At 55.4% G+C, this 14,512-nt stretch overlaps 2 protein-coding genes across 4 annotated transcripts in view; one reads left to right on the top strand and one right to left on the bottom strand.

Moving 5' to 3' along the window:
- Positions 1–229: 229 nt before the first annotated feature.
- LRFN3 (leucine rich repeat and fibronectin type III domain containing 3) lies at positions 230–8,043 on the bottom strand. Its single transcript, XM_033844915.2, has 3 exons — positions 6,934–8,043; positions 3,927–5,363; positions 230–1,537 (listed from the first exon to the last, which is right to left on the bottom strand). The coding sequence occupies exons 2-3, from the start codon at positions 5,345–5,347 to the stop codon at positions 1,072–1,074; spliced, it is 1,887 nt and encodes a 628-aa protein (XP_033700806.1). The 5' UTR covers positions 5,348–5,363; positions 6,934–8,043; the 3' UTR covers positions 230–1,071.
- A 6,025-nt stretch (positions 8,044–14,068) lies between these two features.
- TYROBP (transmembrane immune signaling adaptor TYROBP) overlaps positions 14,069–14,512 on the top strand; it is a 29,532-nt gene continuing 29,088 nt past the window's right edge. For all 3 annotated transcript variants that reach the window (XM_033845026.2, XM_033845027.2, XM_073796615.1), the window contains exon 1: positions 14,069–14,213. The gene's annotated coding sequence lies outside the window, so the exon portion shown is untranslated. The remainder of the gene's footprint in view (positions 14,214–14,512) is intronic.

Here is a 14,512-nt window from a genome sequence, read left to right as displayed (position 1 = left end):
AACCTGCCCCTCCTCCCCGGTCCTGTATCAGGGCAGCTCCACTGTCTCTCCCCTGGCCAGAGCCCTGGGCCTTACCCTGGACACTTCTCTCCCCCACAGCCCTTCAGCTCCATAACCCATCCACTCAGCTTCTTGAATGTCTCTCTCACCCACCCCCTAGTGCCCTCCCCCAGGCCGGCTCTGGTCCAGCCTTATCCTCACCCACCCAGGTCCCTGCCCTGGTTTCCCCCAGGCTCCCAACCTCAGTCTTCTCCTCTGGTCCACCCTCCTCATAATGACTAGAAGGATCTTCCTAAAGCCCAAACCTGACCCTCTCCCTCCCTTGCATAGACTCCTCCGTGGCTCCCCAGTACTATCAGGTTAGAGTCTGAGCTCCTCAGCCTGGAGGTCCTGAACCCTGCCCACCCTTCCTGCCTCACTTCTACCACGGCACCCCCAGTGCCTGGCACTCCCTAAGCCCTTGCTTGGGCTGTCCCTCTGCCTGGAACACCTTTCCCACTGCTCTTTGCCCATTTATCTCCTTCAGACGCCATTCTCAGATCACGTCTCCTTCATGAAGCCCTCCCTGACCACACCCTGGGCTGAGACCGGCACCTTTTCTGGGCTCCTGCAGTCTCCTAGGCTTCCCTCCTCACCACGGCTCCGCTCGCTCTGAGCTATCACTGTCTGAGGGGCAGGGCTGGGGGCTGCCTGAGGCATTGCAGCGCCACGCAGCGCAGGGCAGGCCCAGAGAGGACACTCAAGGACTGTCTGTTGGTTAAAGGGATAACCATCCTCAACCTCATCCAGGGACTTCAGACAGAACTGGAGGGTGGTTCTCTCCCCAGAGGGGGCATCCCAGCTCCAGACCCCTGAACGATCCCCCAGCCCCAACAGACAGAGACAAGGGCAAGGGCCCAGGCCCAAGCTTAGAAAAATAGGACTTTCTTGTTGTGTCCCGGTGCCCGCGACACCCTCCCCATCAGAGTTTTAAAAACCGTGAGCAATTTGGTGAGTCTGAAGCCAGGTCCCACAGGGTGTCCGGGTCCTGCTACCCCTGGAGCCAGAAGGGCCATAGAGGTGGGCGCGAAGCTAGGGTCCCGTGGGTTCATGGCTGGGCCCCCAGGGCTCACAGTCCAGCTGGACCACGGTGTGGGCCCTGGGTGCGGCCGGCTCAGGAGCCGGCGGGGCCAGCGTGGGGCCCAGGGCGCCATTGGTCTGGGAGCAAACGCTGCTGACAGGCGCAGGTGCCTTGGTCTTGCCCGGGGGTTGGCCACCGTGCACCTTGTAGCGCATGAGCAGCACGAAGATGAAGACCAGTACCGAGGCCACGATAACACCACCCAGTGCGATGATCATAGTGCCGCCCAGGAAGGGTGCGTGCGGGGCCCCGCAGGGCCGCAGCGCTGGCTCAGTGGAGAAGCGGTGGCAGCCCACAGGCCGTGTGGCTGTCAGCCCCGTGGCGCCGTCCTCGTACACGGCTAGCACACACAGATCGTAGGTGCGGCCTGATGCCAGGTCCGTCAACAGGAAGGAGCTGCTGTCGGCTGGGATCATCCTGGAGGGACAGACAGGTGGGAGTCAGGCCTCCGGCTGCCCAGTACCCACCCTGCACTCTGCCCCAACCCTCCGAGCTGGAGGATTTCCCCCCAGGCCACTGTCTCATTTCACCCTAGCCCCTGAGTTCCCTGTAACCACTACCGGAATTCCCTTTGGTCTGATACCCGTCAGCTGCCCAATATCCCCCCGTTCTGTTAGCCTGTTTCACCCGAGCCCACCCTCTCATTTTCCCACTGCTCGAATACCCATGTGATCTCCCTGTGGCCTTAACGCCCAAATTCCCTCTAGTGCCGCTGCCCGCTTCCCCTCTGCGCTGCTGCCCAGCTTCCCGCTAGCCCCACTGCCCCCCATGTGGGGTTTCATTTTATACCCCACTGCCTGGTTCCCATCCTGCACTGCCCCCCAATTTCCCACCAACCTCCAAGTTCCCTCTAGCTCTGCTGCCCAGTTTTTCTCCACTCTCCTGCCTGACTTCACGCTGGTCCCCCCACCCTACTCTCCCCTAGCTCACTGCCCGAGTCTCTCCAGTTTACTACCCCATTTCCCGCCAGCCCACCACCGAGTTCCCTCCAGCCCTACTGCCAGACATCTCTCCAACTCAGCACCCAGTTTTGTTCTAATGCTGTCTGGTATCCCTCTAACCGGATGCCCATTTCCTTCTAGCCACACCACCCCCCACGCCCATCCAATTTCCCTCTAATCCCACCTCCCAGTCTCCCTCTAGACCTTCACCTAATTTCCCTCTGCTCCTCTGACTTTCCTCCAGCAGGTGCCTGGTTTCCCTTTTCCAGCTGCCTGACCTTCCTCTAGTGTTAAACCTAGAATTCTCTCTAATCTAACCACCCGATCCCCCCATACTGCTGATGCCCGATTTCCTTCTAACCTGCCAATGAATGTCCCCCAAGCCCCGCTGCCGCTGCTGTGTTATTATTACCATACCCACAGCCTGCTTTCCAGTGAGTCCTGTCATCTGGCTCCATTTTCATTAAACTGATGTGCCTCAGTCATCACTGCTGAGTTCTTTTTCTCCCTGTTGCCTTATTTCTTTCCACTTCTGTCCCGATTCTCTTTTATCTCTCTAGCCTGGTTTCTATTTATCCTTATTTTTCCCATTCCCTTTTACCCTTAGTACCCAATTCCACTATATTTCCTTTTGTAGCGTGGCGCCCTGTTGCAGATTTAACTTGTTTTATAATCTGTTTTATTCTTAAACTGCTTTAATGAGGGAACTCCATGATTATCTCTAGGAGGGTGATGATCTCGGAGAGCATTTGTCCCGTCCCCTGACAGGCAAGGTAGATAGGACTTGTGTGATTTTCAGGGGTGGGCCCTCCATGGAATCTACTGAGTACCACTGTCTACGAAAGGGAGTGGAAAAAGCTCGTTGGATTTCCGGGACTGAAAAGGAAATCAAGTGACTATCTTTTGAGGTTTGGGCTTCTGGGGAGGCACAGGGAACCCAGGTACTGGGTTTACAAGGTGAAGACCCCAGGCCTTGGGAGGCCCAGTCCTCTGCAGCCAGGTGTCAGGGACTGTACCCTTGGCCCAGCCTGGCAGTGAGAACAGGGAGCCATCCACAGGCATCCATGCAAGCCTGGACTTGGGTCGGATGTGTCAGCACATCTGGATGACAGCCCACTAGTGACCACATGTGGCCACAGCAGATGTTCCATGTGCTCTCCGGCTTGGGGGCAGAAGTTATGTAACCCGCCTCTTGGAGTGCGTAAACCCCAAGTTTTGTGTTTGCAACAAGAGAAGGGAGAAGGGAGCCCCCAGCAGTGGTCGACTGAACATTCCTGTTCACCCAGAGGTGGAGCTTGAACTAGGTTTAATTTGATTTAGAAAACCAAAAGTTGAGATGTCACCACGTTGGAACTCCAAACGCATGGAGCAGGTCGCACTGCACGAACGCAAAGCCTAATCTCTATGTAACGTCCTCCCCCGTTTTCCTTTTAGCCTCTGGTCTGAGTTCCTTTGCAGCCAGGCTGCCTCACTGCATTTTTCCCATGATCTGTGTACTCTCCCGCTTGATCTCTTTTTCTTCCTGCAGACTGGCTTGAGTCTAGCCCTGTCATCTGGAAATACCCAGCTTCTCTTTACTACTTAAGTTGGTTTGTATCCCCTCAACTTTGCCCCCACCCCCAATTATCTTTTTACTCTTCTGTCCTGATTAGTATTTATTCTTGCTGCCTTCTTTCTTTTTTACCACTGTTGCCAGATTTCTTTCACCCTCTCTGCCTGATTTCTTTTACCTCTGCTGTCTGATTGCCTTTGTAACCTTGCAGCCTCATTTCCAGTGCTGCAACCTGGGGTATCAGTAGGTGTTCCTCCAGCCCTCCCTCCACCTCGCTCCCCCACCCAACCTGCCCGCCGCCTGGACCCTGCACCTGTAGACGAGGATGTCGTCGGCTGAGCTGTTGTACTGGATTTGGTACATGCGGATGCCTGGGATAGGCCGCTGATCTGGCCACTGGACTAGAGCAGCTGTGGCCCCATGCTCAGTCACCTGGACGCCACGGTCGGTAGGGGGCCCGGCGTCAGCCACCTTGGAGGAGGCAGAGACCGAGGCAGCAGAGGGCGGGGTGAGGGCATCAGGATCCCCGTCCCGCGGGGGGTCGCAGCTTGTGCTGTTGGCTAGCTGGGGGGGCGGCGGGGGGCCCACGGTCAGCTCCACAGCAGCCGTGGCCTCGCCAGCTGCATTGGCCGCGATGCAGGTAAAGATGCCGCCATCGCCCGGCTCGGTGACCAGCAGCTCCAGCGTCCCGTTAGGGAAGGCGCGAGCTCGGCTCGAGTTGCCCAGCAGCCGGCCCTGGGGTGACACCCAGCGCACACGGGGCTCGGGGTCGCCCACTGCCCGGCAGCGCAGGGCGGCTGGCCGACCGGCAGGCACTGCCAGGGGCGGCGAACGGTGTGTCACCACGGGGGGCTCACACACAAACTCCTCCTCACCCACAGCCCAGAAGTAGCGGCCACCCAGGGCCGGCGGGGAGGCGCAGGCCTCGAGGTCGTCCTCCCGCGCCAGCCGCCGGAGCCATACCAGCTCGCAGTTGCAGTGCAGGGGGTTCCCGCCGAAGGCCAGCACCAGGGCGGACGCGGGGGAGCCACGGGGCCTGGCCAGCAGCGGCAGGCGGGAGAAGAGTGGGTCGGGTGGGATGGTGGTTAGGCGGTTGGAGGTCATGTCCAGCCGTGCCAGCTTGTGCAGGCGGGAAAAGGCGCCGGCGGGCACGGAAGCCAGTAGGTTGTGGTCGAGGCCCAGCGTGTTGACGTTGCCCAGGCGGCCCAACGCCTCCCAGGGCAGCTGTTCGAGGTTGTTGTAGGAGAGGTCGAGGTCCTCGAGTGTCTCAGCGCAGTCGTCCAGGGCCCCAGCCGCCAGCGCTGCCAGCTGGTTGTTGCTCAGGATGAGGTGGCGTAAGTTGACCAGGCCGCGCAGCTGCCCCTCACCCAGCGAGGTCAGCCGGTTGCCGTCCAGGTGCAGAGCGCGCAGGGCGCGAAGGTCAGCGAAGGCGCCGGCGGCCACGTGGCGGATGGTGTTGCGTGACAAGCTCAGGTGCAGCAGGCCCGTCATGTTGGCCAGGTCACGGCGCCGCACGGTCGCGATGAAGTTGTCCGCCAGGCGCAGCTCGGCCGCCCGGCGGTCCAGCGAAGGTGGAACGAACAGAAGGCCTGCCCCCGGGCACAGCACGCTTAGGGGCAGGGACTGTGTCTGGCAGCGGCAGCGGCGGGGACACGGGCTGGGTGTGGCTGGCTGGGGTGGAGACGAGGCGGGGGCCAGCGGCAGCAGGCAGAGGAGCAGAGGGAGGACGGCCATCGCGGGCAGGGGCGGCCTGCACGGAAGAAGGGGGGAGTTAGGGCGGGCTGAGGCCAGAAGTTGGGGGGGGGCTAAAGGGGGTTGGGGTGGTCTGAGACCAGAAGAGAAGGTCACAGAGCAGAAGACTTGGTCAAAGATGGTCAGAGAGAGGACTGGTCAGACAGATCAAAAGCCAGAGGTGACGGTCAAAGACTCAGAGAGATGTTTCCCAGGGGAACCCAGGGAGCAGACATGTGCAAAGATGGTCAGAGGGAAGGGAGGTGATTAGAAACAGTGAGCGACAGTCAGAGAACAGGATCAGTAGTCAAGGTGGGTATAGAAGGTAAGCCAGAGAGCTTTAGACGTGGTCAGAGAGATACTCAGAGATGGCCAAAGAGACAAGAGTTGGTCAGGGTAGTGGGAATGATTAGAAGTAGCCAGACGTGACCAGAGAAGAGAGGTGGTTAGAGATGGTCAAGAAGATCAGAAGTGGACAGAGATGGGAAGTGGCCAGGGGTGGTCAGATCCAGGAGAGATGGTCAAAGATGGTCCAAAATGGTCAAAAGGCAGAGAGGCAGTCAGAGAGAGGAGGAGAGGACAGACATGTCAGAGACAGCTGGACATGGGACAGCTGGTTAGGATGATGGGTGTGGGGAGAAGTCATCAGAGAGAGGAAAGGCAACCAGAGATGTTAGAAATGATCAGAGAACACCAATGAGCAAGAGAGACAGAGAGAAGAGAGGTGGTCAATAAAGGCCAGGATGGTCACAGACTGGCAGCTGGAGTCAGGAGTGGGTGGAGGGCAAGAGAGATGGTGAAAGATGGTCCGAGAGAGGAAAGGCGGATAAAGGAAGTCAGAGAGGAGAGATGGATGGAAGCGGCTGGAGAGAAGAGTGGTAGAAAAAGAGGTCAAAGATGGTCAGAGACAGTCACAGGTCAAGGCTTAGGGTCAGGGGTAGACACGGTCACGAGAGCTGCTGAAAGATGATTAGAGAGCGGTACCTTGGACAGCGATGTCAAAGGTGGTCATTGAGTGAAACAGTAGACAGAGGTGGCTGGAGAGAGAAGCTGTGGACAGGGGGGTTAAAGATGATGATCAAAGACAGAAGAGGCAGACAGAGATGGTCACTGAGAGGAGTGGTGGCCAGAGGTAGCCAGAGAGAAGAACAGTGGACAGAAGTGTCAAAGATGATCAGAGAGAGGAGAGGTGAATAGAGACGGTCAGTGAGAGGAGAGGCAGAGAAAGGAGACTGGAGAGCGGAATGGTGGACAGGAGAGGCAGCTGGAGATGATCAAATAAGACAGATGGTAGGAAGACGCTGGAGAGCCGGCGGGGGGGGGGGGGGAGGGGGTGGTGGTGAGTGGGTCACAGACCTGGAGATGCCATCAACTGAGGAAGAGGAGGTTAGAGAGGGGCAGGGCTGGCCAAATGTCCAGAGAGTGTTTGAAGCAGAGCAGGAGCTGGAGACAGACCCTTGTGAGGGGATATCTGTTTCCTGGGGAAACTCCAAAGGTGCCCAGGGGAACCTGGTAATCCTTACCTCCACCCCCAGTCACAAAGTTCCTCCCAAGTCCCTCCCCACCATGGGGTCTCCCAGTAGTCTTACCTGAGCTGGAAGCAACCCCAGGGAGCAGAGTCCTCAAGCTCCAAGGGGGTCAGGGGTCTGGAGGGGGTGCCTGGTCATTCCTTCCCTGTCCCCAAGGCCTCTGGAGAGGGACCGTCTGTTGTGTCTCAGCTCAGATTTGTGGCCACGGAGTCTTGATACTTTGATATCCTTGATACTTTGGGTCCTAGATCTCCAAATACTGGGCCCCTAAGGGTCCAGTTTTAGAGACCCAGGCCCCAGTTGGGGTTGCTTGGAGTCATGGTCTCCCAGCTCCAGTCCTGGGATACTCAACAGTCAAATGGAGAGTTTAAGCTCTGAGTCCCAAGCCCAGTCTTGGGATCCAATACTGGGGTGCTGGGTTCAGATACTGGGGCTCTGAGTCAAGATTTGCCCCAAATTTCAGTATTCGGGTTTGCAGCAAGGACTTCAGGCCCAAACTCAGGTTTAGGCCCTTTGGAATGCCAGGGTTCAGATCTTGGGATCTGAGGCCTAAAGTCTCAGGGTTGGGGTCCCAGATAGTGGGTTCCACTGTATAGAAATGAGAATCCAGTCCCAGATTTCAAGGTCCCAGGCGCAGAACTCAGAGTTCAGCTCCAGATCTGGGGTTTTAGATGCCAAATCTTGAGGTTCAGGCTCCAAATCTTGGGGTCCATATTCCAATTCTTGGGGTTCAGGCTCCAAATCTTGGGGTCCCAGGGACTGATGTTGAGATTTCAGCCCCAGATATTGATGTTCAGGCTCCAGGTCTTGGGGTCCCAGCCCCAAATCAGGCTCCCAGGCTTGGGCTTCCAGTTCTCTGGAGCCAATCTCGGGGTGCAGGCCCCAGATTTCGGGGTGCGGGTCCTGGATCTGGGGTGGCGGCGTCCCGACTTGCTTCCCGGGCTGCGGCGGGGGCTGGCCCAGAGGGAGGGGGGCGGCTGCGGTGGGGGCGGGGGGGCGGCCAGGCAGCCCCGGGGGCCGGGGTGGGGCGAGGCCTGGACAGACACGGACACGCGGGGTGGGGGCACCGCAGCACAGGCCGGGGCGCAGGGGGGAGGGGCCGCGCTCAGAGACCCCTCCCCCGCCGGGGCCGGGGCGGGGGCCGGGCAGGTGCGGGGCAGGCGGGCCGGGTCCGGGCGCTCCCGAGGCCTCCTCGCCGGGAACCCAGGGCCGTGCGCGCGCCCGTGCTTAAAGGCGCAGGCCCCGCGCGCGCCCGCACTTAAAGGTGTAGGCAGGTCCCCTCCCTCAAAGGCGCGCCCCTGGCCTCACCTCTCACGGAGTAGTTCTGGCTTTGCTTCGGAGGGAGAATCCTTGGATAAAGAGAGAGTCAGAGAGATAGAGAGAGACACAGAGACTGAGACAGAGAGACACACAGAGATAGAGAAAGACAGATAAAAAGGCAGGCTTAGATTGAGGGACAGAGAGGAGTAGAATGAGAGAGAGGCAGATAGAGAGACAGAGAGATAGGAAGAGACACACATATTCAAGGAGAGATGGAAATACAGAGACAGTGACAGACCCAGAAAGAGAAAGAGAGACAAGGGACAGCACAAGTTAGAGATCGAGATAAAGTCAGAGAGACAGAGAAATGGGAGAGAGACAGAGACAGAGACAGAGACAGACTGACCTGGGGCAACTCAGCTATGAGGATGGGTACGTGTATATATGTGTGTGTCCGGTTCTCATTCACAGCCTTGAATGTGGTTCTCCATCCCAGAGCCCCCGGCCCCCACAGAAGCCTGTATCCTTCTGTCCCCGTGCCTCAGCACCACCTCTCTGGGATGTCCTTCCCTCAGGTGGAGTTTCCTTTCTTGAAACCTGCCCAGCAACAAGCCTGATCTTTCAGGCCAGAGGGGAGACTCTGCTCCTTCCCAAGACTCCTTGCCCTGGCTGCAAGGGGAGAACTTGGCTCCAAGACCCTGTGCCCTCTGGATTTAGAGCTAGACCTCAAGATACACTGGCCAGATATCCCATGGAGGAAGGAGAAATTAGGAATTGGGAGAGAGGCAGGGGGTTGGCTGGGTTGACCCAGAAAAGTATGTCCACTGCCTTCCCCTCTCCCCAACTCAGGTCCACTGCCCCACAGAATATCCTACTAGAATTGTACTAACACATGACTCACCAGGAGTGGTGTCTTCCTGTGCTGATGCTTGTGGAGGATAGTGGAGGAGGGGATAGGGGGGTGGGTTCCACATGTTTCCTGGCAGATGGTGTTGCAGGAAGAGGAATGTGGGCCGTGGTCTACAAGCCTCGCTGGGAACGTTGCTATTGGTTATAGCAGCGTGGGGGACTTAATCTGTTGCAAACCCTAGTCCGAAGTGGGCACAGCCTTGGCTTGTGGTCATGGCCCTACCCTGGGGGGACCTGATCAAAAACCCCCCCCGGGAACCCCCAACTGAGCAGAGGAGTAAAGTAACCTTGTTGGGGGCGGGGGCATGAATGCACATCCACCCTGGCATCCCTAGCTCTGCTGAAGGTTTCAGAACAGACTTTTGGCTCCTTCCACTTGTGTGTATTGAAAAATTGCAGCCAAAATTAACTCAGCTCTAGGGTCCACCTTTCCCAATCATTAGCAAAGTTCATCAGTGCTCCTGGCCCAGCACAGCAGATACGGTTTCTCAGAAGCTCAGAAAGATGGTGAGAAATTTCAGAGACGCTGCAGAAGTGGTGGAGGTGGGGGAGATAGAGGAAAATACTTGGAGACAATCCCAAACAGACTGGGATTAGAATTCAGAGGATCTGGCTGATTTGGTGTATGGCCCCAGGAAATAGGCAAGGGAGGGAGGGGGAAGAGTGAGGCAGAGGAGGAACAAAGTTAATAGAAGGTGCAGACGAGGAATGGGTTACCTCTTCGGGCAACTGGGGCTCAGTTCTGCTGGGGAACATTAAGGAACCCTGTAGAACACATCAGAATTGTCGTTCCTTCCCTTCCTTCCCTGCTGCAAAGTTCAGAGAGGCTGGGGCATTTGTCCACAGAACCTTGCCCCCTTTGGTGATGACTCTCCCTTGGTGAGAGGGGGTGGTACTGAGAGCCATCTGAGATCTGAGGTGGAAAAGCAGGGGGATGACTTGCATGAACTAGACCCAAGGTCCTCACATTTTAGCTGCATCAGGATCACCTGGAGGACTTGTTAACCATCGATCTCCAGACCCCAGTCCCAGAGTTTCTGATTTGCATGTCTACCTTCCCAGGTGATGGTAATGCTGCTGGTCCAGGGACCACACTTTGAGAACCACTGGGCTAAACCAGGAACATCTGCAATGTGTGTGGTACTGTCCACCACACCTATGCCAAAACCTTGTGAATTGAGGGCATGCAGCAGCCCAAATGTGTGCCAATGAAACTAACATGTTTAGAGACATAAAGAGAGATTTGGCAACAAAGAAAGGCAGAGGCCAAGATGCTAGTTCAACATTTACTTTGGATTTCTGGGCATGGTTGTGTGCTAGATGACACTGCAGTAAAAGTGTGACCAAGACAGCGTCAGGTCCTGCTTCACTGAGCTCACATTCTAAAAGGGAGTAAGACACATCTCTAGACAGCCTGGCGTGGTCAGCGTGGGGATGGGAGAAGCTTGGGCTAGAAAGATTGGGACTGTCATGACAGAAGTCCAGGCCATAGTGGTCAAAGTGTGCTAGGGGAAGCACAGGGCAAAATAATAAGGGCTCTGATGACAAAGCACAGGCCACAGTGGTCAGGGCTCTCAAGGGGGAAACAGAGGGTGTGGGCCCCAGAGGCAGAGTCCAACCCTTCTCCCCCCAACTCCCCCACCCCCGGAGTCAGGAGGGCTTCCCGGAGGAGGGGGTCTTTATACTGAGATCTTAAGGATAAGTACGAATGAAGCAGGTGGGCAAAGGGACCCCCATGCCGTTTGTGTGCCCTCATGCCACAGCATGTGCAGTCTGGGGGGTGGTCCCTGTGGTGCCTGAATAGCACCGTGTATGTGTCTGCATGTGCTGTCATCTCTCATTGGCTCCTGGAAGGGGATCCTGGTGGGATGCTCGTTTGGGGGACTCCGCTTAATTGCTGCATTTACATAATTGCCACATCTGGAGAAGGGGACAGAAGCAGTGGAAACAGCCACAGCAGGAAGAATGAAGTTAAATTGCCTGAGAGCTGAGGGAGACTTGGGGGGAAGGGAACTGCTCATATCCACACACAGAATCTGCCCCAAAATACACATCCATACTCACACATGCACATCACATACTCAGAAGCTCACCAGAACACACATGGACACAGCAGGCACATGGACCTTATATCACCTGGACTCATGTTCAAATACAGGGGCATACAAAAGTGAATACTTAGACACACTTCCAAAGCACACACACAGACTCACACTCAGACCTGTGAGAGGTCACATGTGCAGAAACACACTCTGCACACAGATTCTCTCTTGTACACATGTGTGAGCCACACTCCCACACATATGCACAGAAACATATTCAGAGAGTCACATCAGACACCTCCATGGGCTGGGCATACACATGTGTGCACACACACATTCAAACCAGCGGATTCAGTCTGTCTGCCAAAAAGGGGTCGCTTTATAAATAAACTTAGGCCCCTTCCAAGTCAGGGGGTTGTTAGCGCAAGAAGGGATGGAGGTGGTATCTCCTTATCCTCAACTAGTACCTACCAACTCCTTGTACAACCCAAGTCCAGTCAATGGGGTTCATTGACATTAGCTCGGCTTTGTAATTAGCACATGAATCAGAGCTGAGAACTAGGGACTCACTTTAAAGATCATGTCTGAAGGTGCACCCCCATGTGGAGGGGTCAAAAGAGTGGGGCAAGGAGATGAGTACATCCTCTCCATCCACATCCCGTACACGCATTCTAACCACCCTAAATCAGATTGATGGGTCCCAAACAAGCACTGACTTCTACACAGCAACCAGGAGACCCTCTACATGAGGTTCTGCTGAACTACGTGGAAGACGGAATGCAACTTTCAAGGTCTGCTTTAATGACTTCCAGCTATCAACATGGAAGAACACTTCCATAAGAACATGGGGAAAGGTTTACATTTGTGCAAAGAATGGAGGGAAATATGCCGAAAACTTTTAACTAGCAAACATAAGAGACTTTGGGCCACTGTATAGACCTGCTCTGTGAAAGCCTGAATGCCACAGTTGGGGATTAGAGGCTCATTTTACAGAATGACAAGGAGGGCTCAAGCTTTACTGATATCTGGGGCCAGAAAGGAAGGATCAGTGTGTTAGTGAATGTAATGCCAGCTGCTGTAACAAGTAACCCCCTGATTCTCAGTGACTTAATACAATAGTTTATTTCTTGCCACAGGTGTCCTGCGTGGTTGGCAGCTATCCTCCATCTGCTGATTCACATGCCAGATTTGTTAATCTTGCACCTCCATTGTTTCCTAGGGCTCAGAATTATCTGCTTCTACCTGGCAAATGGGAGGAGACAGAGTGGAGAAGTTTCAGCAGCTTCTTAAAAAAACTTGGCCCAGAAGTGACATTCTACAGATTTCCCTTCTGCTCATATCTTATTGGTGAGATGCAAGGGGGGCTGAGAACATATTTCTAGGCTGGGCATCTCCCTCTCAGTCACAATTATGCAAGGAGAGTGTGGATTATAATGGAGCCAACATCAACCACCACCAGATCCACAACCTCAGGGGAAGCAGCAGAAAGAGGCTATGGGATCTCCTTCCATCCACTACATGGAGTCCTGCTCCAGGGAGAAGTTCCCAGCCCCACCCTGACCACCCACCCACCCATCTACCCTGGTTCCCTGCCTTTGGGGTGGGTGACCACAAATTTGACTCCTTTGAGGGCAAAGAGAATCTGACTTGATTTGATAAACCTTTAGGTCACTGCAGAAGCATAATGGTGAGAGTCCGACACTCTTTCTCTAAGCATTTATTGAGCCCTTACTGTGTGTCAGGCCCGATGCTGGGAACATGCCCATGAATGAGACACAGTCCAGGCTTTGGAATTGTGTCTCCTCACAGGGCAGAAAGAGAACAGATGATTTCTGAACCTGTGCTTGTCGCTGTGATATTTCATTATGAACAAGATGGGAGAGAGGGGAGGGGCAAGGAAACCACCAAGTCTGTCTGTCTGTTGGTGACGGTTGGGGTGGGGTTCAGGGAAGGGATGGGGGCAACATTTGAGGGGGTCACCTGGACCAAAAGGGGATAGAGCTTTCTAGGTGTGAACATAATCCCTGTGTGCAGACCCGTGTGCTAATCAGAAACCTATGATTCCAGTTCCTAACACAAACCACTGCTGATTCAAGTGCTAATCAGAAATCTGACCCCTGTGAAATCTGATCCCTAATCAGAATTCTGATCCCATGTTCTGATTCATGTGCTAATTATAAATCTATGTTGATTGCAAACTCTGTCCTGGAGAAGGGCTAAATCATAAACTTGGGCAGGAACACATGCTGATAACCATCAACTCAAAGAGATCCACGTTGCTAATGGCCATCTAGAGTTGATTCCTGTGCTAATTACAATCTTGGGATCATTTAATAGAATGATCAGGGGGTGTTAAATTCATAGTGAAGAAGACTCTGAAGACTCTCAGACTCTGAAGACTGACAGCCTGGGTTTAAATTCCATTCCTGTAAAGAGGGGGCTGATAGTAAATCAAATGTCTTTTGGGAGAATTAAATGAGTTAATACAAGTAAAGCGCTGGGAGCAGGGCCTGGCATCTAAGTGCTTACTCGCTAAGTACTAGCTGTAATAATAATGATAATATGCAGCCAACAGTGATTGTTCTGATTTCATGTAATTCTCATAGCGGGCCCTACCTGCAATCTCTTCACCACCTTCCTTGGCCCAGGTCTGAGGGCCTCATCCTCTGGAAAGGTTTCCCAGAGCTTCCCAGGGACCAGGGAGTCCCCAGTCCCGCCTTCGCCCCTATCCCTTTCAGCACCCTTCCCAGGCCAGGGCGTAACCGCTCAATCGCCACTTGGGGGCAGCAACACACCGTTCAGCAGCTGCGCGCGCGGCGCATTGTGGGGCGCGTAGGCTTGAGGGCAGGTTAAGCGGTGGCTTGGGTCAGCATGCGAACTGCGTTTCCCGGAAGGCCACGCGACACCCTCTGCCTCACCTTGCTCAAATCTTGGAAGCGGAGATCTCGCCCCGACAGAGGACGCGCCTCCAGAGCGGCGCGGGGGATTATGGGGTGTAGGGACTGAGGCCCGCGCGGGAAGGAGGGATTGCTGCGCAGGCGTGGGTGGCCGGTAGCGCCCGCTGGACCTTAGCTGGTGGGTGCCCCTGGAGGCACAGACGCGGAGCTGAAGTTGAAGCAGCGGTGGAGGGTAGGCAGTCCATTACTCGAGGAAGAGCGGGATCCCCGGCCCCCCGCTCCACCCCCCCCGCCCCACACTGTGTGTGTCCTGGAACCAGCTCACCAGCCGTGAGGCTCTCTCCTGCATCTCCACTGTCCCTAGTATTTCCTTGGCGCTAGTCTTTTTTTTTTTTTTTAATTTATGTATTTATTTATTTTTGGCTGCGTTGGGTCTTTGCGGGCTTTCTCTAGTTGTGGCGAGCGGGGGCTACTCTTCGTTGCGGTGCGTGGGCTTCTCATTGCAGTGGCTTCTCTTGTTGGGGAGCACGG

The sequence above is a fragment of the Tursiops truncatus genome, chromosome 19, assembly GCF_011762595.2.
Source record: "Tursiops truncatus isolate mTurTru1 chromosome 19, mTurTru1.mat.Y, whole genome shotgun sequence".
In the NCBI taxonomy this organism is placed as follows: domain Eukaryota; kingdom Metazoa; phylum Chordata; class Mammalia; order Artiodactyla; family Delphinidae; genus Tursiops; species Tursiops truncatus.
Note: the sequence above shows the minus strand (reverse complement) of the source record. Positions and strands in the feature narration are given on the sequence as shown.

Bases quoted from the DNA above. Each gene is read 5' to 3' on its own strand.
- LRFN3 (XM_033844915.2), bottom strand. From the start codon at position 5,347: ATGGCCGTCCTCCCTCTGCTCCTCTGCCTGCTGCCGCTGGCCCCCGCC. The intron at 1,538-3,926 runs GTGCAGGGTCCA...CTGTCCCTCCAG, and splicing joins GACGACATCCTCGTCTACAG to GATGATCCCAGCCGACAGCA.